Source organism: Citrus sinensis, chromosome 4 (genome assembly GCF_022201045.2).
Source record: "Citrus sinensis cultivar Valencia sweet orange chromosome 4, DVS_A1.0, whole genome shotgun sequence".
Lineage (NCBI taxonomy): Eukaryota > Viridiplantae > Streptophyta > Magnoliopsida > Sapindales > Rutaceae > Citrus > Citrus sinensis.
The window spans coordinates 29128517-29154920 of NC_068559.1; the positions used below are offsets into that span (position 1 = coordinate 29128517).

Below are 26404 nucleotides of genomic sequence, written 5' to 3' on the forward strand. Positions count from 1 at the left end.
AAAATTATACAGTATATCTAAGCTTTTCTTCACCTTTTAATGTGAATAACACTTCTTTTTCCTTCCATATTCTTTAATTTATAATACAACACTATTTTTTTTAAGAGCATAATTGGATTTAAGAAGGTAACGCTTGAACTTATTATTTCTCCATGTAGAAACCATCGAGAGAAGAATATATAGAAAAGAAAGAAATAAGAAAAGTATCAAAATAGGCAAAAATAAGAGAGAGAAAGATAATAGAAGTAAATGTAAATTTTGGTGGGGCCAAATTTTATTAGTTTTTCTTTAAAAAAGAAATCCACGTCCATAATAATTTTAACCACTGGATTTATTATGATTGAAGATTTGTTTGAAAAAAAGAGCTCCTGATCCTCTCTCTATACACACACACAGAGGCGAACCCAGTTTCTCCTCTTAGGTCATTTTTTTCTCTGTGAGCCTGAAGTCTCTTATGAAAGAGTTAAATAAACTATTTTTGGACATATTTTCCATATAATAAAATACGTATAGTCTAGTGATAAGAGTATTGCATAAGTGTTTAGGTCCGTCACCCATATATATGGTGGGAGGTTTTGATGGGGGGGGGAGTTGTTGAGAAGCTCACTCTAATATGCCATCTAGAGGTTACAAACCCATAGAAAATTTTATCATCCCACTAATAATTAATTAATAATTGGTTAATTCGTAACTCTCACAACAAATATTTGGGGGAAAAAAAGAACACTTTTTTACAACTCGATTGCCAGTAACTACATAAAATTAAGCACTTTACTAAAAAGCAGTAATTACTTGAAATCATCGTACGTACTTAGTACTTGTCCAAACGGACAATCCTTAATTAAACTTCACACTTCACTCGCTACTTCATCCTCAAATTTACACTAGGCTTTACATGACGATGGGAACAAATTAATCAGCCTTGAGTGCAAAAGATGCACAAGATAGAAAAAATTGGTGGCATAATTCCTTTAATTAAATCCATTAATTGCATGTGTGAGTGTGTGTATCACACTGAGCACTCACCATCATGCTCAATTTCAGAAGCTGGCTCATCATCTTCTTCAAAGCATTCAATACCTAATGCCGCATGGCCATGGCCAAAGGCTTTAATGTGATCTTTTAAAGACCTTTTGTGCTTAAAATCCGATCCACAAACGCAATACCAAATTCTGCCACAATTTTTCTCATGAGTTCTCCAATCACCTTTAACTGCAAATGGCTTGCCACATTTTCTGCACATGAAAGGTTTGATCCCATGCTTTCTCTTGTAATGTGTTTGGAGAGTTCTAAAGTCTTTGAGAGGCCTAGCTCTTGGATGATCAATGTTATGCTTACATCCTTGTGCACAGCAGTAGCAAGGGAGTTTTAACATGGCTGATGGCTGGGATCCTCTTAAAGAGTCAGGTCCTTTTCTGTACTGAGATCCATGGCCCCACATGTGCATCTGCAATAATATTGAAGCAAGCAAGCAAACAAGCCCATGATGATGAGAGAGAGAGAGAGAGAGCGAGCAAAAAGAGGAGGCACACATGATATAGCCAGACTGCCAGAGCTAAGAATATTAGAATAAAGCAGCTAAAAGTTTTGCAATATGCCACATTGAGAGAGAAGGAGAAAGACACACTCAATTATGTATATATGTTACAGCATTTAGCAACCCTAAATTGATAGAAGAAACAAAAAGGTACGTTAGTGGACATTCAAAAGAACATAAACTGAGCAAACCCATCTATAGAGATTAGAGAGTAGTGAAAAAAAATAAATTAAATTTTAATACAGCAACTTGACTTTAAACTTCTTTGATCATTGATAATTGTGAAATGCATTTTGATTATCTGACAACACCTCCTAGACTCTAAACTATTCATCTTATTGTATAAAATTCTACTTTGAATAGTTCTAAGTTTCTTTAAAATGCATCTCAATAAGAACATGACTTGCAAAGGGTTTGTAATGGGTACTCTCGAATACGAAGCAATGTCAAATCCTAATTTGTTGTGACCATTTCCAGGTAAGTTTGGTTTGTCAGATTGGGATTATTTTCTACTAATCATACAAAGCCGAAGGCATCTGAGTTCAGGGTTTATGTTTAACAGACGTGAGGAATTGGGGTTTGTGAATTTAACTCTTGAGGAATTGGTGTTTGTGAATTTAATTGTGCAACACTTAAAAGAAAAAAAAAAAAAACATTGGGTGCAGAGCTGGAGTGTGCAGATTGAGAACGGTACAGGTTCTTGATGATCTAAGATCATCATCTGAACCCTGGAAGCACCAAAAATTTTCATCAGTCTTCCTTTAAAACATTATGGAAATGGGTGGTGAGCATGCACAATCTTCAAAGCAATATTGAAAGCATATGAGGAACATCTCATGAACTTTTGCAACTATCACACACAAGAAGCCCCAGCTTTGAGCTGAGTTTCTGTTGAAGCTATAGATGACATGCTCATGTATCAAATCTAAAACCGGGAAATGAACGTGCAAAAATTAAAACTATGTAGGAGAAACAAATTAGCTTCGTATCTTGTTAGTATAAAATTAATTAATAAAAAGATGACGTACAAATTAAATTCAGAAAAAGGGAGAAGACTATATGTACAAACCTGCAAGTTGTTGTAACGATTAAAGTTCTTGGAGCAAATAGGACATGAGAATTGTGTTGGACCAATGAGAATCTGAGAAGCGGTAGGAATCCAGTACTGGCCTTTGTTTAATCTTTCCAAACTCATGACTACTCCTTCCTTAATCTTATCCTCTGTTATTGCCGTCACATCTGCAGATGATGAGAGCCTTATTGAGTCCAAATCATGATCAGAGCTGCTGCTAGGGTTAGGGAGCCCTATGTGTAGTGCCACAGTTACAGTTTCTTCACCATCATCATTAGTACAGTTTACCTTGTCCTCTTCCTTGGCAGTACTAACGAAAGGTTCTTGTTGATCTTCTTCTTGTCTCCGAGCAGGGCTTAAGCAGTTTATTAGAGGAAGTGCTTCTTTCAGAGGAGGTGAAGGAGGAGGAGGAGGAGGAGGAGGAAGATAATTTTGGCTTTGAAAGATAGACTTGTTGCTTATGATGTTAGGAGAGTAGTGAGGATGAAGAGGCTTGAAATTGAACCACCCATTGAAGAGATTTGATGAATAAGGATCTGTCATATTGAAATCTGATGAGGACAAAAGAAGAGAGATCAGCTAGCTACACTACTTTGGCTACCATCGACCACAGTGATGATTTATATACACATACATAAACATTTTTGTGTGCGTGGATGAGTTGAGGGAGAGAGGGAGAGAGAGAGAGAGCGAGAGCTTAGGGTAAATTTGATAGAGGAAAAGAACAGATTCATTAGTGGTTGGTAAAAATAAAAGAGTGTTGAAAGTCAAGAAATTACCCCCTGCTGCAGCAAACAGAAAGGGGTTAATATTAGAAAGTAAAAGCCGAAGGAGAAAGTCAGAGATTAGACCTGCAGCAGCTTGTCTCCCAAGAGATTGTTGCATCACATACATAAAGATTAAAGAGAGAGATAGAGAGAGAAACATTCTTTTTTTCTTTTTCTCTGAATTTTTTTCCAAATTTTATTTTTGTGATCAATGCTATCTTACTTCCAGTAACTCAAGAGGTTTTAGGGTAGAGGCCATCCGGCATTTGCTTTGGTGCGCGTGTTCAATGTTCCATTTTCATGCACATCCCTTCCTGCATCCACTGTTTCTATTCCACCATCACTCCATCTTCTTGATCTTTCTTGCTTCAGTCAACAAACTCACAAACCCATTTCACTTTATTTACTATAACTAGGGTTTTTCAGTTTTTATATCATCACTTAGTTCGAATCCTCTTATACTGATACATGGCAGCAACCCTTTGTACACAAACTTGCTAAAGAATACAAATATCTTATGTATCCATGAAGATGAATTGAATTCATGTGAAGTCACGTCAGCATAAAGTTAATTCGTTTGCATTAATTAGTCGTGCATGTTTAATTAGCTTTTAATTAGAAGGTTCTTATGCTAGCTAATAAACAAACATCACAATCTTATTCCCATCTCTTAACTCATTCATTACCTTAATCACCTGGCTGCTGTAGCAAGACAACGACATTCATATTGTCTTTGGTGTCTCTTGTTTTAAGCGAAATTTTGTGCCTACCACCTAGCGGCTCCCCGTAAATTCAAATCCTTGTCCAAAGTACAAGGAGAAGCTTCAAGTATTAACACGAAATCGACACGTGGAACCAAAATTCAACATGAAAAAATGAATAGTACAATTTAAGTGGTATTGCTTGTGTCGGCATGATCCTTTATATTTTATAAAATCAAAACTTTTGCCGTGTGGAAAACCAAAAATAAAAGTTTGAAAACGAAATGCAAATGCGAAGCTAGTGGCTAGTTGGCGGTGAAGCCGGCAAGGATAATGATAGATACAGAAGTTACATGCCTGCCTCTCTCATAATTTATGGTACTCTGAGATGCAAGTAATTAACTTGTAGGTAAAATTAAAACCAAAGAGAAAGCACGTACGTACGTTGAAACTATTTAATGTTGTCTATCTATAATTAAAAATTATCGCACTGTAATTAGATAACATTATTCATAATGTTAAATTCATATATTAGAACTTGCATATGTATGTATTAGAGAAAACTATATGAACATAGGAAAAAGGAAAAAAAAAAAAATTCCTGCAAGTGCGGCTTTTATTAATTATTTTCTTTGGCACATCACTATTGCACCTAGATGCTTCTAAATTTTAGCTGATTTTGAGAGAAGGGACCCTCTTCAGCCAGAAGAAGCGGAAGGGGTTGGACTTTTTAGCAATTTAGATTTTGGAGGCAAAGGCAAAGCGACAAAAAAGTTTGAGACAATTCAAATTATTGGGGTGTCTTGTGTGACTACAATAACAAAAAATAAATAATAATTTCTCATTGGCCCAAAGCTTTTAGTATTGATCACAAAGTTATATAATGCGCAGTCTCAGCCACATATTAATTCTCAGCAGCTAACGAGCTTTCAATTTGTCGCCAGAGTGTGTTAGTTTCCTTCAATGGGATTTTCAGTAGTTGCCAAGAATGAATAAGAGAAAAGGATGCATCAATATTCAGTTTTATAAGGTTTCTTAATCAAACTTCCATTCATTTTCTCAATTCCTCAATTAAAACTAAATCATGAACAAATTGTTAATTTATATTTAAACTCATTTTTTTATTGCTCAAAATGAAATTGTTACAGTGGAAACAATATTTTCGTTTTACTCAAACCGTAATTACTACTCGTCCTGTATGAAGGCCACGTTGGTGCTTTGTTGACTATTGAAGATATTGAAGAAGCAAATGTACTCTCGTTTCAATCAAAGAGTTTAACTTAGCTCAAAGCCACTCCTTGCGATAAACAAAGCAAAACTCATGGGGGAATTGAAACCTAGTTATTAACAATTCATACGTTCATTCAGATCAATGATTCATGTTTTCAATATGCAGAGAACTTCGCTAAGGCACGATCGAATGCATCAACATTTACAGATTTTTCCCGAAATCTAAGATCTTCCACTATAATATACCAAATAAATTAATGTGTTCATCAAGAATCCACTAGGTGCAAATTTTTACCATATAAAATTGTTATACTTTCAATTCATTCAGTGGTAATGGCGATTTTTTTTTTTTGTCTGAACCACGAAGTGGTCCTAAGTGGACCCCAATTATGGGAGGTATCTTTAAGCCCGTAGCACAACCCAGACTAATCCCCGCTCGCACCGGGTCGGCCCATAAGAGATAAAGTGCTGGCCAAAGTAGTGATTCCATACGAGAGCGGAGCTTAAACTCCTGACCTCTCTTAAGAAGTGAGAGTGCCGAACCACTCACACCAACCAACTTTGGTTGGTAATGGTGATTTTTTAATCTTCAACGAAATGTAGGTATTGATTGAAGAAATAAACAAAACGTAAGGGAAGCGATATATTTCATTTTATTTGTTATTTATGGTTATTGATGAAGAGTCTTTAATTGCTTTTGACCATAGCCCTTACCCACATCTTAACTATTTCAAATTTTTTTTAAGAGTTTATTTTGACCACAGTCCATGTCCCATAATTTAATGTTTCCAAGATTGCACGAGTGTGCGTTTGGGAACTGAGCTTGAGAGTCTTTAGAGTCTCCATGTCCAAGAGCTATTTTGGCTTTCCCAAACAATTCTGCCTCCTAAATTCGAATTCCCATGAGGACTCAAAAATCAAACCACTATTGTTTGTTTCCGAATTGTTTTAATTAATTCTTTCTACCTAGTTAACAAAGAGCCCCATTGCAAAAAGTCAAGGCATGCATCCCCTCCTTTGTGGTGTTAAATCTCAAGCAACATAATACCCTCTTAGAACCACCTATTACCACGGTGATAAATTATTATTTTCATATATTTATGTAGAAATATATTGAAGGTCTTTTCTGTGCTAGTGGAGTTAATTTTTTTCTAAATATTTAAAATAAATATGACTTATTTTAATTTTATATATGTACTTTTAAAATAGGTGTCACATGTTTTAGGTCTAGAAATTGTGATATTTTTAAACCGAAGGCTCAAATTATGGGATGAGAATTGGGTGCTCGGTGAACTTGTGGTGAGCACCAAATTAATAATCAGAAATTAATTCTGAAAACCCTCGAAACTCATTTCAAACAAATCTTAATTGTTAATTTGATACTTAGCGCTTATCCTGGTTCCAAATCTTTGACTTCACAAATTCATAGCCAATCCAGACAATTTTGGTAAATTTCCAAATTGTAACGTATATTTTTATATTAAAAAAGAACAAAGCATGTCATATGTAAATGCACTTTGATCAATTCAGAAAAGAATTTCAGCTTGGATCTTTCATATTCTTTTAAGACCAATAAAGCTGAATTTGGCGAAAATCCCGCGGCCCACCGCCATTTCCATGTCGCAGAAATAAGCACTTGTCTCTCTCTTTCTCTTTCTCCATACACGTCCATAAATTTATGATTGTTCTTAAACTCACACGTACACTTGGTTAAGTTAATAATCCAAACTTTGATAAGATGGAAAGCGATTGGGTGAATAAGGAGCCAACAGTAGGTAATGCGAGAGAAAATGATGATGAAGGTGACCGGTGACCAGCTGCATGGAATGCAACAACACGAATGAGAGGGATAAGTTAGCATAAACTGATCGATAGATATATGTATACATTTTCCATTATTATATAAACAGCATGATTGGAACTCACTGTTCGCATACGAACACGACGTCACCCCCATTCATAATCATGGCAAAGGTCCAAAAATTAGTTCGAATTCTTTAGTTGCTGGCTCGCTCTACTATCTACACTAGAGTTAGTGTCAAGAGTAGATGAAAATGAAATGGCTGGCCAGATAGAAATGGGCTTATCTTGCTTCGGACTTTGCTTGCAAGTGGCAATTCCTCCACTCAACATCAGTAACAGTAATACAGATGCAGGTTCATAGGTAGCCGAGTAGCAATCCTGCTTGGCTAATTAATGGCACGTTAATGTCAATTTCCCCACAGGAAAAATCCCTTTCTTATTTTGCAACATTTTTTGAGCAAAAAGAATTTATATTTTTGAGAAAATATATCCGATTAGATGGAAATAGAAACTTGATTGGTAGGATTGGTGGGCACGTGTAGTATTCGAATTCACAAGGAAAAAGTTAAGATTAATACAATTCAACTCTGTTTCTCGGATTTGACTTAATACTAGTGTAAATGTATCTGTAAAAATATTATCAAAATCAAGGTCACCGTACTTAAACCCTGGGTAATTTCTTCGCCTCAATCAATCTCATTGAATTCACAATATTCACTCTCGTGCCCGCCCAAAGATTATAAAGTCTTTGGGCCAAATGGATGTGGAGTCACTGATTCTTTTGATTCTAACCAACCCATGGGAAAACCAATTAAAACTACACAGTACTCTGATCATTTCTGACTGGGTGGCCCAATTGGTATTCTTTCATCAATAAGGACGGATGAGAAACAATCAGATATATTGGTCCGAATGGTCCACAGAGATCGCTACGCATGCACGGTTCTAAAAGAACCCAGAAAATATAAGCAATTGGAATATATGATATTATTGTTGCCTTCAATTCTGCAAAAGCCTTCAACTCTGCAAAAAAGATGTCCAGCAAAACTATCAATATTATCGCATGCACTTCCATTGTTCCACTGCATTCTCCTGGTCCTCTAAAATGTAAATGATCTCATCAATAACTTCAATTTAAGCGAGTGTATATGTACCCTCCCGTCCTTTTGTTAGACTTATTGTTATTTTGTACCCTAAAACCATGCGATAAATAAACAATTTTAGAATTTCATAAAATTTATATATTCGTTATTTATTTTGAGCGTACATTATTAGTCCTTATTTATAAAATATGTGATTTATGTATTGGGCATATGATATCAATACTACAAGATATAAATCATAGGTTCTTTATAAATAAAAAGTTATTCACAACTATTGATGAAATGGGTATTTCATTATGCAAGGCTGTAACTTTTCAACTTCTATTATGAGTGATTTGATTTTATCTTAATTACCGAAGTAGAGATTTCGAGTAGAATAGTTAATATGTATATATTTTGAACTAGACTACGGTGGATAATGATCTAGTTTAACGAATGTCATTAATCATAACTCATATAAGCTTTAATAAGCTTAATCGACCTTAATCCTGTGTGAGTAATGAACTTGCATTCATGTATTATGCCGTTTGAGTTATCATGGATTGAGATCCATATAAACAGTCAAAACCTCGATAGATTGGAGATGTAATTTTATGAATTGAGGAAACATATATACTTAAAAGATGAAATCTATACTAATGATGCTTACCTTAGTTACTGTGGTACTTGATCATTTAAATTTGTGGCAGCAGTTTATTCACTACATTGTTTACTGAATAATAATATTTATTTGTAATTTTTTTTTTACAAATATAGGTTTATTGAAAGTGATAGCTAGAACAAATAATGACTTAGGGGCAAATGCATAATTATAGGAACATGACATTTAGCATCAACCTAGCTTTAATTATAAGCATCAGATATATGATCTAATAAGTGGTTATTATTGGCCTAAAAGCAAGGCTAAAATTAATTGAAAAGAGTTTTAATTAATTGAGTTTCTATTTAATTGTATGGGTACTAGAGTGTAACTTTGGATTTTTAGTGGAATAGCCTGAAATTAACTTAGTAGTTTTAGTTTGTTATGAGATCATTAGGTCTTAACTATTAAGTTGAAGTTAGAAAGCTCATAGATTTGCAGTCCCTCTACTAGCTCAATTCCTATTTAAACTCTGACTCTAATAAATGCATATATAAAGGAGAGGAAATTAGAATAGAAATATGACTTTTACAAGTTTTCTTGAAAAAGAAAAGATACAATTTTAGGTTTTCCTTCTCCTGCACGGTAACTAGGATTCTCCACACGCCCAATAATTAAGGTTCTCTACATACCTCGACAATTAGAGTTCTCTACATGCCCACATATGTGAGAGAGATAATTGAAGATGACAGAGAAGATTGCAACCATATTTTGTAGATCTCAATAGTGGCAGTAAAAAAGATTGCAGTCATCTTCTTCAAATCTTCAACATGAAATCAAGGTAGTTCTCTAACCTTATGCATGTATGCATAAAATAAAATAAAAAATTCTTGGCTTCTGCTGATTTTATAAAATTTTTTAAAAAAATTATTTTTCTAGATTTCATTTACCATCACCTTTTGCACTTTGCTGAGGAATTTGTCAAAATTAATAATCGATAGATGATGTCTCTATGATTGATCTCATCAGTTCAATTAAGCCTAGCTGTTAAGTAGGGTGTTTTATTAACTTCTAGCAAGCTCTTAGCTTAAATGCATGCAATTGGCTTGTGGCAGCACCAGCAATTTTCTAATTTCTCTCCATCAAAATTCACAACACATGAAGACATAGGGGTGCAGTAAATGGATGGTTAAGAAGGCTAACATTAACATATCATTTTGCCTCAGAAAAAAAAACATCATTTTGCCAACGACTATAGTCCCTACAAAGAAGACAAAAAATTAGCTTATTACTTCAAGTCGTTAGCACTTAAGATACTTAGTAGAGGGATAGTGTGGCAGAAAGTTGACCTCCCAATGAGGACCCATGAAAGGATGATCAAGACAACTTGAATTCCAGTTGATTAGTCTCAAGTCTGAGCTTTAATTGGAATTATAACTGAAAGAGATGTAACCGTAAAGCCCTTTCTCGTGTAAGAATTTGTTTCTATTATATTCCATTAAATATAAGACGAAAGACTCTACATCGGAATATATAAAAATTATGATTCAGATGTATCACACAATAGTACAAATTAAGAGCATATATATTAACGTTCAATTCATGCATTATGATGTTTTTCATATATGAAGTTAACAAAACAACAAACATCGATCTGCAACGCTGAGAAAGAAAATTAATGTTATTTTAATTTCTTCAATGTAACAATTAATTAATTAACAGTCGAAGTCTGAGGCATATAGACATCAAGAATAGACAAATCCCGCGTATCGAGTGTGAAATGACTTGCATATATGCATATATGCCATAAGGGTGTAGTATAACAAAGGTATTTTAGAATCTCTCATGTGTGTGTGTGTATGTACATAGGTATATGTATGGCAATTAAGGAATAATTAATGACTTGCTTTGCCTTGACATCAGCCGGAAAATATTGATGTGCATTACTGATCACGCTACTAATGGAAAATACAATTGACGGCCGGTTATATTGGGCGTGGGCAAGTAGAATGTTAAAAGCCCAACTTCTCTTTTGAATTCCGCTCTATGCCTAAAGGGGCGGTAATTGATCAACTAGCCGCGATCGAGGAAGGCAATATAATTCTTTGAAAAGTACACAATTGAAAATAATTCAATGGTCATGGCTATGTTAGAGCGCGAATCACAGCCACACACTCAAAGTAATAAATAGTAAAAAACACATTATTACTTTAATCGTGTGGTTATAAATGAGCGTTCCATCGTGGAGCAGTTCCAACATAATCGGACTATAATTCAATCTCGGACAATTGTACGAATCACCCTTTTTTAGGACATTTTTCAAAATATATAAATCTTTTTTTTGGTACTATTCCACCTTCAGTGGAAATCATTTTCAATCATCCACTATTGTCTAAATTGTGTTAAAAATTTAATGACGTCAAAAAGATAGAATTCTCATTTAATTTTAACAAATAAAAATAATCTCTAAATCAAACAAAAAAAATGCCACAATTTATCAAAGTGAAAATCCTTTAATTCAATTGAAAGAACAGTGCTCAGCCCTAACCTTGACTCAACAACCACACACTACCAAAATTAAAATTTATTTAATTTACAATCAAATAATAATAAAAAGATGCATGGTTGGCAAACATCAGCTGGTGGCAGTGGCGGGGTGTGGTAAGGCATGGCAGAGTGAGGAATGAAGGTGCTAGATCTTATCAAATCTAGCATCCAACGATGTGGCGCTATGCCATGGTGGCTGATCGTGGTTGAAGTCAGCAATGAGTGAGAGGCAAGAGAAGAGGCTACAATTTTTTTTTCTTGTTAAAAAAAAGTAAAGATATATAATTTTTGTTCGAGAACAAAAAGAGACTGATAATAAAAAAATAGAGAGAGAGAGAGAGACTGAGCTAGAATGCTGGTTTTGTTTTGAATAAGATTAAAGATTAGCGTTGTGTCTTACTGCAGTGATGCCTTTTTTTTTTCTCTCTCTCTCTATTGCTTTGCTTGAATTCTTTTAATTTTTTTGTTTAGCATTTGTTTTTAATTTGGTTATTGGATTGATTTTGGGATTAGGTTGGGATTTTAATTCTTTTAACTATTTTGTTTCATTTATTATTTAATATCTAAGTTGCAAAGAATAATCGAAATCATCTAATTTTTTATCATTTACCTAGGGATGCAATAGTAATTTTACATAAAGAGGTAAAATAGTTATTTACTAATATTCAGTTAAAATCTCATGCAGAGTTTAGAAAGTAATAGAATAATGATACATTTTATAAATTTTAGACAGAATTCTATAAAGAAAAAAAATTATATATTTTTAAAGAAAACATAATAAAAGACGAGTGATCGATGAATAATTACCCTCTAATTTCTTTATACAAATCATTAACAATACCTTTCTCAAAGAATGAAAACTGAAACGGTGGCACATATAAAAACTATCTGGAGATTCTAAATACTCTCATTCGAAATATGCATATATTTAATTTTTTAGTATGACTGTAACAACTAACAACTACTTGTAAATTAAAATTTTGTGAAGCACAACAACTAAAGCGTGCACTTGAGAAAATACATACAAATTATTGGTATGACTGACAGTGTTGAGGTCGTGCATGCCAGCTCGTTAATTTGATGGTCTCGGTCGATCACGTCGAATTCCCAATTATTCTCATCTTGCTATTGATTATACTATTAATCTTTTTGGTTAGTTTGACTGCTATTTTAGTTCTAAGTAACCCATGGTGGGGAACAAAATTAAACTAATTTAATTACAAAATCTCATAAATTTAACAGACAAGTCGTACGAGATACAGTGCCGAACACTTCTTTAATTTGTTCTTCTTTCCTGAAGCTATGTGTGAGTAAATTAGATGCACTTTTTACTTTACACTCAATCCTCACATTGATACAACATCGAGAAAGAGTGCATGAGAGGTGATTACCTCTAATTTTGATTATATTTCATATGCAAATTGAAGTGCTGTACCAAGTTGTAATTACTGAAACAACGGTTAATTAATTACCCAAATCATCCTACATATCTTGCTCCCTGGCCCTTTGACATTCATAGAAAATTTTCTCGTTGGGACTTGGACGGTTCATTTTGTCATTTCAATGGGTCCAAACTCCAACTTGTAGTCGAATAGCTGATTCATATGGACCCAATCAAGATTGGAATCAACAAATAGCGAAGAGGGCACCGCTCAAACCTTGTTGAGTATTTATTTATAGATACTTGTTGAGTAAGGGACTGATTCAAGTCTCACACAACAATCATTATGGCGTTTTCCATGTATGAGTGAAGTTAACAAACTATTAAATCTGCAAACTAAGAATGTTATTTTCTTCACATATTAACATCAACGGCTGACAATTAGGTAATAAAGGATGACTTTCTTCAAATTGAAGCCCAACATTCATTCTATATAACTGGTGAACACACGATTCAAAAGAATTCGTTAGTGGGAGAACTACATTAACTAATAAAATAAGCATTAAACTCAATTTCAAAGGGGGATGTAGCTCAAATGGTAGAGCGCTCGCTTTGCATGCGAGAGGCACGGGTTCGATCCCCCGCATCTCCATCTTTTTTTTATTGTCCATACTTTAGTAAAAAAAAAAAAATGGATCTTTGTTTACCAACCATGGACTATCTAATCAAATCCAATTCTTAGTTATATTCCTAAAAAATTTGTACTTTTCTCTTTTTTGAATGATTGACAATATATTCCAATTCTCTCTTGCTATGTTCCTAAAAAAATTGGTACTTTGGCAAAAAATCAATCCTTATTTACCAATTATATAATATCTAACCAAATTCAATTATCTCGCGCTATATTCCTCATAAAATTTGATTCTTCGAACTAACAAAGATATCTTGGTGGGATTGTCACATGTAAAATTGTCATAATTTTACAAATAAACAGCCCACTTATTTCTCAAGAAGAGGTAAGAAAAATGCTCGATATTATTTGATCGAATAGTTAACTCAATCCCTTAATATTTGAGAAAACCTTTTTTTTATTTGTGTGAACTATTGTCAAACCATGCCATACCCAGTTATCTAACCCAAACCCACTTTAAAATTTAAAAAATGTGGTGAAGTAAAAATCCCTCCTCAATAATAAATTATTTTAGCCACTAATCATCTACCTATATTTAACCAATGATCATTCAATTTTATAACAAATGTGGATTTGCACTCAGAGCATTTCATTTTCAAACATACTTTTAAAATATAATATTGTTTATTTGCATTTGTATGTGTAATAATAGTTAGATACCAATGTGTTTTGATAGATAATCCAATGTCAAAATTTTAAATTATAATATAATTTTTAATGTTCAGGATATAATTTAAACACTATAATCACCCATAACCTCGTGGTATACTATTTTCTTGTCCATTGATGTGAGAAAGAGTCGAATATTCACATTGGGTAACAATCAAGTATGATGTAACTAATTTGCCAAAGCTTCTTGAGCAGATTGGCTTGCACCTCCTGTACATTTGAGTTTCATCAGTCACAATGAGAGTTTATTTTCTTTAGACTCTTTAGAGTCTTAGGGTCCATTTGGTATTTTTTTTCTTACTGTTGTTTTCATAAAATAAAAATGAGAATGAAAATAATATTTTTAAAATTTTAAAAATGTGTACAGTATCATTTTCAAAAATAATCTTGAAAATGAGAAAAAGAAAAACACGTTCGGAAGGAATATTCTTAAAGAATTATTATCAGAATAATTTTCATATTAAGTAATGTATAATCATTTTTATTATTTAATTAATTTGATTATTATTTTTTTAAGAATAAATTGGGTGATCTTATTTTTTTGTTTAAAGAAAAATGATAAAATCTACCTATTTGATTTAATCAATATATAAAAACATAAATATCATAATGTTTGTAAAAAGAAAAGATTATTTTGAGGAAATTGATTTTTTAGATGGTGATAACGACGACAACAACTTGTTGTTGATATTATTATTATTTTGAGAGATGATGAAGTTGTTCATTTTGAAATTTAATACTGTACTGGGAAATAAGGAAACTAAGAAAAAGTTGTTTTCTTATTTCCTTTGTTAAAAGTTTATAATGAATTTTATATTTTTAAAAATATTTTCAGAAACAATCTGCCAGACACGTACTTGGTGTTTTCTGAATTCAAAAAACAGAAAATAGAATTTGAAAAACATTACCAAACACACACTTAGTCTTTGGTTTCTTAAGTTTTAATTGAGTATTTCTAAGAGCTTATATTGAAATTGTTTTGTATAAAATTAATAATCTAAAAAGGTATATTATAATTATTTTAGAAAGTTTTAATAGATTTTATAATATGAGGCATTAGAAGATTTGTAATGTTGCAATTAAAAATAAATAAATAAATAAATAAAACAATAACAAAACGAGGCTGAAGAGTAATCGGATCTCCTCAATCAGCCTGATTCCTGAATTAAGTTTCAATTTCCACTTTTCTCCTTTTTAGACACAAAATTGACAAATCAAGCTTATATATCAATATTATAGAACAAACATGTCTACTAATATTTTATACATTTATACAATTGTAATTTTAAAATTAAATAAAATTTTATAAATGAAAAACTATGTATATGTTTATCCTTATAAAAAAAAATCATGTCTAATATATGAGTTTTGATGACAAGAACTTACAAATTAATTTAGAATACAAAATATAATCTTGTCATTAATCAAACAAATAGATCAATAACCTTAACTCTAACCAGACATCAGAACAAATCGCGTCGACTCAAACTCTACTTATTTAATAAATTTATCAAATTTAATAATATTTATTTATGTTGTATTCGTATCAAATAATTAAGCGCTCACAAATTTTGCTAGGTCTAAATTAAGTACTGTAGCTCACCTTCTAAAAAAAGGCGGAAAAAAGAAAAGTCTTAGCTCACCCACATGGGATATCTATTAGCCACCGCGCAAATGATCACAAGCAAAATTGCATCAAAACGTCACCGTCAAGCTGCTTTTTAATCAACAAGTCAACTTTTCAAAATTTTCACTTAGGTCAAGGCCTACAAATGAGAACGAAGATAGACGGTAATAGACGCATCTAATATTCAAATTCAACGCTCCAGAAATCCCGCACGTAGCCCGCCGGATACAACGAATAACCCCCCCTCTCACCCTCACACGCGTGAAAGCATGCAAAACCGCACATGTAGCGGCAATAAAAAGCGAGTATTGCTCATTTCAAAGCACGCCGGCCTCCAACCACAAAATAGCAAAATATCTCTGCTTCTCTCGCTTTTCGCACGCCTTTCCTTTCTAAGCAGAGCGGGAGGCGGACACCAATCTGTCATTTTTCAAAGGTAAACACATTAATCACTCTCCACCGTCCGATCTCATTCTATCAGATCTGTTATTTTACTTGGTTGTCGACTCGTTTCTGCTTCAGATCTGCTAATGTTTTTTTTTTAATGCTTCTTTGAAACGCGCGTGAATGACATGCTTAATAGTTTGTTAGATCTTTGTCTTTGCTGAAATTTAGTTGAGCGTAATTTTTATTTGTAAGCTTGTTCAGATCTTATTATTAGTCAATGAGATTAAATAGATCTATTGTTATCTCTTGTATGTGGTTCTATGATTTTTATTATTTTGTCATTTTGTGTTTTTTGTGTTTCATTCTTTCTTTTTTTTCCAAAATTTGTCACAGATTGTCTTTAAATTTGTTAATTAATTAGTTATATACTTGTCTAGATCTATTTTACACAATATTTGATCGGGAAGTTTTTGTGAGTGTTAGCGTGACTAATCAAATATGCTGAGTGCTACATTTAGAATTTTCTCAATATTCATAGTTTCTCAAGTTTTTGTTATGTTCAGATCACAATCATGCGGTCTTACTGTATGGAGGATTCAGATCTGTTTATGCTTCTGTTGTTTTCTTGTCGTGATAAGTTTGCTGTTCGGATGTTGCTTTTCCTTACGTCGTAGGCAATAGTGCTACTTTTAACTTGGGAGGATTCAGTCATAAAATTAGATAGATGATATGTATTTGTTTCCCATATCACAAGTGCTGGTTTCTAGATCATCGTAGGTTATTGTTAGCACAACAACTAGACACACCTTTTTGAAATTTTACATTACCTTTTATATTATTCCCCAGTCAACATTTGAGAGCTTATTTGAAAATCGTGATAATGTATCTTTCAATGATTGCTTAACGGGTTCTTGTTCACTCTGATATTTTACTCCAATTAACATTCTTGATAACTTTTTGTAATTGCTAAGAGGTCTTTTGTTCCGCTTATGAACTATTTTAGCACATTTACGATTGCTTGTTGGTGTGTTATGAATTGATATGCGTAGGTTTCTACATTGTATCAACCCAATTTTTGAATGAAAGTTTGTTTCAATTCTGCAGGAAAAGTCACAATGATTGATCAGGTTCAACATCCTTCCGTCATGCAGAAGGTAGCTGGACAGCTCCTTCATTCCAGCCTTTCCCAAAATATTCAGGATTATGAAAGGCCAACCATGTACCAAAGACGTGGTGCTTATGGGAACTACTCCAATGCTGCATTCCAATACCCCATAGTCAGTGCAGCTACAACCGATCTATCTATGGTGCCGTCAACTGCATCTGCTATTTGCGTCCAAGCCCCAGCTGAGAAAGGCTTTGCAGGCTTTGCTATTGATTTCCTTATGGGTGGAGTTTCTGCTGCTGTGTCCAAAACAGCTGCTGCTCCCATTGAGCGTGTTAAGCTTTTGATTCAAAACCAAGATGAGATGATCAAGAGTGGTAGGCTATCTGAACCCTACAAGGGCATTGGTGATTGTTTTAAGCGTACAATGAAGGATGAGGGTATTGTTGCTTTGTGGAGAGGAAATACCGCTAATGTTATCCGTTACTTCCCCACTCAGGTAACCTTTTGTTAAAACTATTTATTTAATGTATGTTTCCTGACTAATTTTATGCTCATATTTATCTCAAATTTTGTATCAGGCCCTGAACTTTGCATTCAAGGATTACTTCAAGAGGCTCTTCAACTTCAAGAAAGACAGGGATGGTTACTGGAAATGGTTTGCTGGTAATTTGGGATCAGGAGGTGCTGCTGGTGCTTCATCCCTTCTCTTTGTTTACTCCTTGGACTATGCTCGTACCCGTCTGGCCAATGATGCCAAAGCTGCGAAGAAGGGAGGAGAGAGGCAATTCAATGGGCTGGTTGATGTCTACAGAAAGACATTGAAATCTGATGGCATTGCTGGGCTTTACCGTGGTTTCAACATTTCATGTGTTGGAATCATTGTGTACCGTGGTCTTTACTTTGGCATGTATGATTCTCTGAAGCCAGTGGTCTTGACTGGAAAGTTGCAGGTGGGTACATTAATTTGATATGTTTTGTTTATTGATTTATGTGATTATTTGGTAGAGAATAGGCTTATATTTATACATTATATTTTATTATTGCAATTTCTGTTTGCTTGTACATTGGCAATGGGTATTAATCATGGTTTCAGTGCAGCAATATTTGCATGTTGAAATTCATGTGGTGCCCCTTTAACCTACTTATTTTTCTTTTATAGCAATAATTATTGCAGGCAAGTACCTTGGATGTGATTTGTTATGATTTCCAAACCTTTTTTTTGTCCTGTTTGACTTTTCGATCATTTTCCAAAGTTGTTGTTTAGAACGGATGTTACACACTTCTTGTTTTAATCAAGTTATGCATCTTTTGCCTTCCTTTGAGACTGAGTGATGTTTTCATTTTCAATGTTAGTTGAGTGGTGATCTAGATTCTTGTGTTTTGTTCTAGGAAGTCTTAAGTCAGTGGATGCAAGCAAGTTGGTTTTCATGTAGAATGTTTTAGATTTTGATTCATCGTTTGTGTAAAATTAGTGGGATGGAATTACACAGTGGGGGCAATCTTAAGCATTTATACTGTTTTGATTAATGGAATAATCAACCTTATCTTTTCATGTTCTTGACATATTTTCTGGTGTTGGTTATTTCAGGATAGTTTCTTTGCTAGCTTCGCCCTTGGGTGGCTCATCACTAATGGTGCTGGTCTTGCTTCCTACCCAATTGACACTGTCCGTAGAAGGATGATGATGACATCTGGTGAGGCTGTCAAGTACAAGAGCTCTCTTGATGCATTCTCTCAGATCCTGAAGAATGAGGGTGCTAAGTCTCTCTTCAAGGGTGCTGGAGCAAACATCCTCCGAGCTGTTGCAGGTGCCGGTGTGCTTGCTGGTTATGACAAATTGCAGTTAATTGTCTTTGGGAAGAAATATGGCTCTGGCGGTGCCTAAGGCATATTCCCTTTGGTTTTTTTAGCTTTAGATATTGATGAAAATCTGATACTCAGAGAATTTTTCCGGCAGAGGAGTCTTCTTTAATAATTCACTCTTTTGGGGGGAGCAAGAACCCCCTGAACAATTTAGTTTTGGATGGAAATTTTGTTTTGCATAAACCTGATTCACTCGAGTTACACAGCTCGACATGATTTGAGGAAATATTTTCAATGTACTAGTGATTTTTTCTGATCAGTTAAACATCATTTTGCTTTTAAGTTTGTGCCTCCGCTTGCAGGATCCCAGCTCTCATTTGTTATTAGTTTGCTTGAAATTTGGTCATGCCAAATTTGTTCCAACTTGTGTTATCGAAAAAACTTATCGTCAGTTTTTACTCGATAAGAGGAATGTTTCGAGAACCGTTGATCGATGTCCAGATACTTTTATCTTCGGAAGATAGATTTTGTCAGACTTTTCATGTCTTAAAAGATAGTTCTTGATTTTGTAGAATTTTCAAAACTATTTAATGAATTTTCTGTTCTGAGCCAGTTGATTCACAATGACATGTTGCTCTACAATCTGAGAAACACGAACCCGTTGAATAATCTCATGTTTTCAAATTTTTACTGCCAGTTAATATACTATTTTCTGTTTCTTTCCGCAAGTTAAAGAGAAACGAGTTGAGAACTAAACTAATATGGACTTGAGAATTTGCAAAGTGGTAAAGCCAATCTCCATCGTTAAAGCATGATGATTTGATGGGCTCATTAGGCTTGGCAACTGAGTGGGCCCAAATTGCACTGCCAAATATTTTTTGGTTGGTTTTGATTCACCGTGTCTCTTTTACTTTTTGGGGTTGGACCTGTGCAAAAATTGAAAGCAACGATAGGGAATTTTGTACCTTTAGCGGTGTATGGGCCCATAATAGATGCTGGAATAAGAAGAATTCAACTCGCATTTTATTCCCATTGTATAAACTAATCTTTGCTTTAATTGGAGTTGACTGAGAATACATCACCTTGGAGATTTACTGCTGCTTCTTCGAAGAGTCATCTGTCTCGTGTATCCTATTCCTATGCCCATTACCATTCTTTTGCCTATTTTTGACTAGCTTTTGATGTTCCATTGATTTATTCTTGTGTCCAGAAAAGGAAAAAGAAACATTACAGTCCTAAACAAATACATACACTGATAGACAGCTCTTTCTCAGTGCTTGCAAATCCAATTTCCATGTGTATGTGTGAGAAAAGTAACTGCTTAAAAAAAATTATCAATTCCTTGCGTGCAGCCAAGGCTTCCTTGGTCCCATAAATCTCATAACATTAGAATCTAACTCTAATTAATTTTTGTTCATGGGTATTCTTTTAATGAATTTTTTGTGGACCCTAATCTTGCATTGTTACTGTAGTTCATGAAGATACATCTTCAACTTTATTGCAAAAAAATAATTTAAACAAAATACAGTTTTCTCATGGAATGCCAAATCAAAAGCTTGTTCGGCCAGCCATATTTGGTTTTCTAATTCTTTAACTTTTATATATATATATATATATAGTTTAATGCATAAGCCATTTTTGCATAGAGAAATATATGTTATTTTCCTTGGGATTCTCTAAGAGATAAAAGTATAAAACTCACTGCTTTTTTTTTTTTTTTAATTTCTAGTTATTGCATTCTCTAAGAGATAAAATATACGTTTTCTGCTCACCTCAATTGTTGAAAAGTGAAAATGACAACTTGCCAAATGCCAAGCCCCGTGACCTAATAATCTTGAAACCCTTAATGATTTCAGCTGGTTTGGTGATCCGTTTTCAACCATATGCAATTACTATATAAAAACAAAGAAATGGATTTTGAACTGTACCAATTTCCCATATCATTAGTCGTGCCAATAATACAATGGTTTCCTTTTCTTTTCTTTTCTTTTCTTTTCTTTTATGAGGTATGACTTATGAGAAAAGAAGAAAATGAGAATGGCTGCACTATTCCACTTTTCGTTGAAAAAAATCTGAAGGTTTTAAAATCTCTCAAATTTTCATTACCATTTCTTAACTTATGATATACATATGTTATGCATAATATCATAACATTTAGAGTATAAAAAATGAAACTTTAGGGTGTAACAAACAAAACATTGATGTGAACCATATATGAATTGGGTTCCTTTTACGTATTTTTGGCGAGACAGCTAGTGTTTACTGATAATTCCAATTTCCCATTACTCCATAAAGTATGTTGGGTTTGTTAATTTTTCCTCTTCGGGAAAAATGCGTCCGTAAAGAAAGAAAGAAAAACAAAATGGGAAAAAAAAAAAAAGAAGGACAAACATTATTAATTATTAACAATCCAAAGTCCTTAAAACATACCAGAAACTTTAATCTGATTTAATTGCATCAGCCATCAGTTGGGGCCAACCATTATTTTCGTTCCCACCAAATTTTACTTAACATTAACCAATTAAATACAAAAGCAGGCAGAGTTTATTAAAAGTGATAGCTTCAACTGTTTAAACAAAAAAATAAAAAAGCAAAGAAAATATTTAAACGGTATCCTGTTTGTTTACAACTACAAAGCTGCCGCTGCAGTATGGGGACCAAACTGGTTTATTTGTGATGATTTTAGGTGAGCAGTTTGTAAGCTTCTGAAGGGTGTACGTATCCTTGATCTTGGTCAATGCATGCTGCCAGAGAATAGATTTCACCTTCACAAGCTGTGGAAATGGCTTTATCTTTCTTTCTGGATTACTATTTCTTTTTCTTTTTCTTTTTCTTTTTCTCCCAAGAAATCATAATAAATAGCTGTATTAGCTTTGTTTAATTTTCCAAAACATAATCATTTTTTTTTTCTCTGCTCGTTGTGTTATGTCAAACTTTGAACATTTCTACGATGAGAGTGTACTAACCCAGACCCAGTGATCAAACTATTTACTCTTGTTATGACAGAGCTTTTCAGATGTAATTAATATTTTAATACACTATTTTTTTTTTACTATCTTTTACGTGTATTTACATGAAATTTAATATTAGAAAAAGAAGAAGAAGAAGAAGACACGTGTGAGAAGGGGGTAAAAAAAATAAAAACATAACGTGCCGGAAAATTGGAAAACTACAGCAGCAGCGTCAAAAGCGACGCGAGGAAGAGCCAGAACAGAAAATCAAAAAGAGGCAAGTGGATTTAATGAGAGAAAGAGAGTAAGTGAAAAACAAAAACAGAACACACGACGCTACACTTCCTCCTTCACTTTCACTTTGATGCTCTCTCTCTCTCTCTCTCTCTCTCTCTCTCTCTCTCTCTCTCTCTTCACACACAACGCCAACGCAAGCAAGCTCTTCTTCTTGTTCATTGTCGGTTCTCTCTCTCTCTCGTCTCCCTCTGCTCTTTCCTCTTCTTATAAGTTATTAATTCATGAAACATTGTCGAATGCAGTCGGAACCTCTGACCAAAACGGCGCCGTAATTTCTCCTTTTTTACTCTCTCTTTTTTTTTTAATTTAATTTTTTTGGTCTGGTTTTGCTCTATTTCTTTTTCTGTCGTCGGTTCCTTTAACGAAAAAATAAATAAATTACACATAGTTCTATTCTTCTACACGAATGTAGTCGAAATTTCTGAACAAACGGCGCTGTAATTGCTCGTTATTTTTTCTTCTTAAATTTTCTTTGGTTTATTTCGATCTTAGTTTCTCTCGCTCTCCGCTGCTCTAAAATTGTTTACGCACGGTGAGTGGCGATATATTGTGAATTTTTTGTTGATTTTTTAACTTGTCCCTTTGAGTCCTTTTCTTAATTAATTGGAGTAACTATTGATGATTTTGTGTCAATGTTTATGAATGTGATTGCAATTAATGCTCAAAATAGTTCTTTTTCCTTTTTTCGAAAAAACTCCTCTCTTTTTTTTTTTCTCTTTTTTTTCAGTATTTGGCTACGGGGAAAACTGAGGAAAATAACTTCTTCTTTTTTTCAAGTCATGATTTTTCAATATGCTTCTGTTTTATTTTTCCTGTGAGTTTCGAGGGGGAAGGAGCTGTCACTTTGGCTTTAATTTTTCTGTGTTTAGCCTTATGCATTTATTTAAATATGATACATTTTTAGATTAGTTCCTTTTTTTTTTTTTTTATGTACTTGCATTTTCTTTTCAGGAAATGATTCAATTAAATATACATATTATGATTTAAAAATTAAGTGGCTTTGGTCTTAATACGGATTGTCCTTTTGCAGTTGTGTAGCTTGCTTTCTTGATATGGATTTTGTCCTTTTGCAGTTGCGTAGCTTGCTTTGACATTGAATGAGCTCAAAACCCCCTATAGTATAATGTAAGAAATACGAAACTCTATGAAAATGATTTGCTTTGTCAAAAAAGTTCCTTCTTTTCCCAACATTGTTATATTTCATTTTGTTTGGTGTCATTCATTTTTATGATTAGTTTTGCAGCTCGTTTCGTAGTTGGGGGTAGAAATAGTTGGTTCAAAATGAACGGAAACAGTAGTAGACAGATGGAGGTGCATTACATAGATACTGGCTTTGCTTACACTGTCACGGAAAGTTTTATGGATTTCTTTGAAGGTTTGACTCACGCACCGGTAAACTATGCACAGACAGGACCAATTCATGATCAGGTATTCTGATTTTGTGCATAAGCACTGAAAATTTTGCAATTTGTATTACATAAGGTTACCATTAGGTTGTTCATGCTTTTGGCGTTTATTTTGGTGGAAGGTTGTCAGATCCATGCTGGTCGATTCTTGCACTGATGCTTTTATGACTTCATTTTTTTTTTCTTGAAACTGAGAAGTAAATTCAATGATCTGTATGCGGTTGTTTGTGAAGCTATTACCAAAAAGTTTGAAAATCATTCATGGTGATTCCTGGAATTGACTAGTGTTGATGGTCATTGATGGTGGTTTTGCTTTCAACTGAACTCCAGTGTTCAATTTTTCACAAAGGATTTACTGTGTATATCTTCTAATTGTCAGTGTGGAATTCTTTCTATTTGCATTTTTTTTTTGAAAAACTTTATATTTACATTTAATTACATGGTCTATGATATTACTTCTACTCAAAATATCTATGTTCTTTCCTCAGGAAAATGTGTACTGGTCAATGAATATGCATCCATACAAGTTTGGATTTTCAGGTCCGGAGAGTAATTACTATTATGGGTCATATGAGGTAAATGATCATTTGCCGAGAATAGAAGCAAGCAGGAGGACTTGGGAGTATGCTTCAACAATGAACAATGTAGAGCCCTCAACAACAGATGTGCAATCCGAAGGAGAAGCAGTCATGGGTGTGCACACTGCCCCTGAAGAATGTTAGTAAAAAAAAAAAAAAAAAATTAAACATTCGAGTATAATAGCCAGTAAAAGCTGTTGAGGATATTTCATATCTGCCTGCTGAAAGCAGTGTTTTATCATTTTGGTTTCTGAGGACTTTTTCTTTTTTTTTGGGGGGGTGGGGGGGGGGGGGGCACTATTATTCAATTCTTGTCAATTTTTACTCCTTCAAGATCTCATGACTTAATTGCTGTTTTAGTCTTTTGATAATTTTCTTTTGCAGGTAGTCCACATCATCAGAGTAGCAACAGTTCTCAGGTATGAAACATGCTTGCTGATGTACACCATGTTGGTGTTGGCTTATAATTGAGCTACAAAAACCTAAGTTCCAGATGCTAATATCAGTATAAACAGACAAGAAACCAGTACTGCAAATGTTTCATTCATGAGTTTATACAGAAAATTGATCATAATTTTATCTACTTGTATCAGGTTGTTTGGCAAGATAACGTTGATCCTGATAACATGACCTATGAGGTTTGCTTTTGGTTCCCCACCCCCTTGCTTATGATGCATCACATTTCATCTCTTAGTGAACAGGACATTTTGTCATTCTTCATCTGGAAAGCTTCATGAAACTATTACTGTTCTCCCTGTCCTAGCATTTGTGGAGGAGCATATGATATGATATCTATCTGTGCTACTTTATTGTTATATGCTATCTCCCAGAAATAGAGCTGATATTTACCGTTGTTTAGGACCACCAGTTTGGTTTCAAGTTGAATAAAATTGTTAATGGATAAAAGTTGGAAAGAAACTATTTAATGGGCCAGTGATGTTCAATCAGAGATGCATGTTTCCCTTTAAGTTGGGTTGTCTTTCGATGTTGGAATTTTTCATGAATCTTGCAGCCTGCACATGATCATATTGATTTGTCACCTTTTTTCCGTTTGCAGGAATTACTTGACTTGGGCGAGACAGTTGGAACTCAAAGCCGAGGTCTTTCACAGGAGCAAATTAATTTGCTTCCGACTTCAAAATACAAGTTTGGAAACCTATTCTTAAGGAAAAGATCTGGGGAGAGGTAGCATTCTTGCTTATGAAAATGTTACTGAAAAATGCCATTCTCAATTACATCTAAAATCCAGTATTTATGACTTGGCTCCCGTTATTATACTTTTTCATCATGCTACAATCTCAATTGCCACCATCTTTTACTTCCGTCTTTAAATGAATGTATATTTATTTGATTCAAATGTTTCTGCAGAACCATTGTCGTACTTGATATTTGACTGAATGGCTCGTTCACGCTTGACATTGTGGATTCACCTCATTGTCCCTGTCACATTTTATTATCTTAACCATAAACCTAGAACATAATTGCATGAAACAGCCGGTATTGCTTGTTTATTTTTCTAGATATGTCTTTGATGGACATGGTGTTATTCTTCAAAATAGGTGTGTGATTTGCCAAATGAAGTACAAAAGGGGAGACCGACAAATGAAGTTGCCATGCAGGCATGTTTATCACTCTGAATGCATCACCAAATGGCTTGGCATTAACAAGGTTACTGGTTTAGCTTTGAAACACAATTACATTCTTTGATGCCTTCATCAGGTGACTAATCTTAAACATTCTGTGCCAGATATGTCCAATCTGCAACAACGAGGTATTTGGCGACGAATCAAGGCATTAATGCATCAATTCAAAACCAGATGTTCTTTTTCCTTTTCACTGTTCCCCTTTTTATCAATTTGTACACATAGGGCCAGTCAAGGACCATGATCATATCCCGCTCGTACACTGTTCAGTAGAAAAGAAAAAGAAAGCCCCCTCATCTCACTCCTATAGTAAGAGAATGTGAATTTCAAATCTGATTTTGTGTTTATTAGTGATAGTACAGATGTGAATGCCCCTGTCTATGCAGTCTTTCGAAGTGGCTATTATTATATTAAGTTTTTGTTTCACTAAAACTTGATCTTGTTTGGGTACAAGTAAAATATAAGGGTTGAGATGTGCATTATGTTCGGCTCTCATTAAATTCATGATTAAAGTCATAACTAA

General features: G+C 34.0%; 3 protein-coding genes and 1 non-coding gene across 14 annotated transcripts; 3 read left to right on the forward strand and 1 right to left on the reverse strand.

Moving 5' to 3' along the window:
• Positions 1-749: 749 nt before the first annotated feature.
• LOC102621206 (zinc finger protein WIP2-like) lies at positions 750-3808 on the reverse strand. Its single transcript, XM_006482827.4, has 2 exons — positions 2607-3808; positions 750-1447 (listed from the first exon to the last, which is right to left on the reverse strand). Exons 1-2 carry the CDS (start codon positions 3150-3152, stop codon positions 1010-1012), a joined length of 984 nt encoding a protein of 327 aa, XP_006482890.1. The 5' UTR covers positions 3153-3808; the 3' UTR covers positions 750-1009.
• A 9493-nt stretch (positions 3809-13301) lies between these two features.
• Positions 13302-13373, forward strand: TRNAA-UGC (transfer RNA alanine (anticodon UGC)). Its single transcript has one exon. It is a non-coding gene; the product is annotated as a tRNA-Ala (tRNA).
• Positions 13374-15978: 2605 nt separating this feature from the next.
• Positions 15979-19348, forward strand: LOC102620926 (ADP,ATP carrier protein 1, mitochondrial). Its single transcript, XM_006482826.4, has 4 exons — positions 15979-16144; positions 17200-17699; positions 17782-18153; positions 18792-19348. The coding sequence occupies exons 2-4, from the start codon at positions 17211-17213 to the stop codon at positions 19086-19088; spliced, it is 1158 nt and encodes a 385-aa protein (XP_006482889.1). The 5' UTR covers positions 15979-16144; positions 17200-17210; the 3' UTR covers positions 19089-19348.
• A 2837-nt stretch (positions 19349-22185) lies between these two features.
• Positions 22186-26381, forward strand: LOC102620285 (E3 ubiquitin-protein ligase BIG BROTHER). 11 transcript variants are annotated; one of them, XM_052439208.1, is made up of 9 exons: positions 22186-22261; positions 23328-23379; positions 23490-23682; positions 24149-24377; positions 24623-24657; positions 24832-24876; positions 25296-25423; positions 25798-25906; positions 25986-26378. In XM_052439208.1, exons 3-9 carry the CDS (start codon positions 23536-23538, stop codon positions 26034-26036), a joined length of 744 nt encoding a protein of 247 aa, XP_052295168.1. In that variant the 5' UTR covers positions 22186-22261; positions 23328-23379; positions 23490-23535; the 3' UTR covers positions 26037-26378. The 11 variants fall into 11 exon arrangements, with proteins under 11 accessions (XP_052295168.1, XP_024956357.1, XP_024956356.1 ...); XM_025100589.2 differs by lacking the exon at positions 22186-22261 and adding an exon at positions 22272-22414 and having other exon boundaries at positions 24149-24353; positions 25986-26381; XM_025100588.2 differs by lacking the exon at positions 22186-22261 and adding an exon at positions 22272-22522.
• Positions 26382-26404: the final 23 nt, after the last annotated feature.

Excerpts from the sequence above, each read along its gene's own strand:
- LOC102620926 (XM_006482826.4), top strand. The coding sequence starts at position 17,211 with ATGATTGATCAGGTTCAACATCCTTCCGTCATGCAGAAGGTAGCTGGA. Across the intron at positions 17,700-17,781 it reads TCCGTTACTTCCCCACTCAG|GCCCTGAACTTTGCATTCAA; the intron begins GTAACCTTTTGT and ends ATTTTGTATCAG. Across the intron at positions 18,154-18,791 it reads TCTTGACTGGAAAGTTGCAG|GATAGTTTCTTTGCTAGCTT; the intron begins GTGGGTACATTA and ends TGGTTATTTCAG.
- LOC102620285 (XM_052439208.1), top strand. The coding sequence starts at position 23,536 with ATGAACGGAAACAGTAGTAGACAGATGGAGGTGCATTACATAGATACT. Across the intron at positions 23,683-24,148 it reads CAGGACCAATTCATGATCAG|GAAAATGTGTACTGGTCAAT; the intron begins GTATTCTGATTT and ends TTCTTTCCTCAG. Across the intron at positions 24,877-25,295 it reads CTGATAACATGACCTATGAG|GAATTACTTGACTTGGGCGA; the intron begins GTTTGCTTTTGG and ends TTCCGTTTGCAG.
- LOC102621206 (XM_006482827.4), bottom strand. The coding sequence starts at position 3,152 with ATGACAGATCCTTATTCATCAAATCTCTTCAATGGGTGGTTCAATTTC. Across the intron at positions 1,448-2,606 it reads ATCGTTACAACAACTTGCAG|ATGCACATGTGGGGCCATGG; the intron begins GTTTGTACATAT and ends ATATTATTGCAG.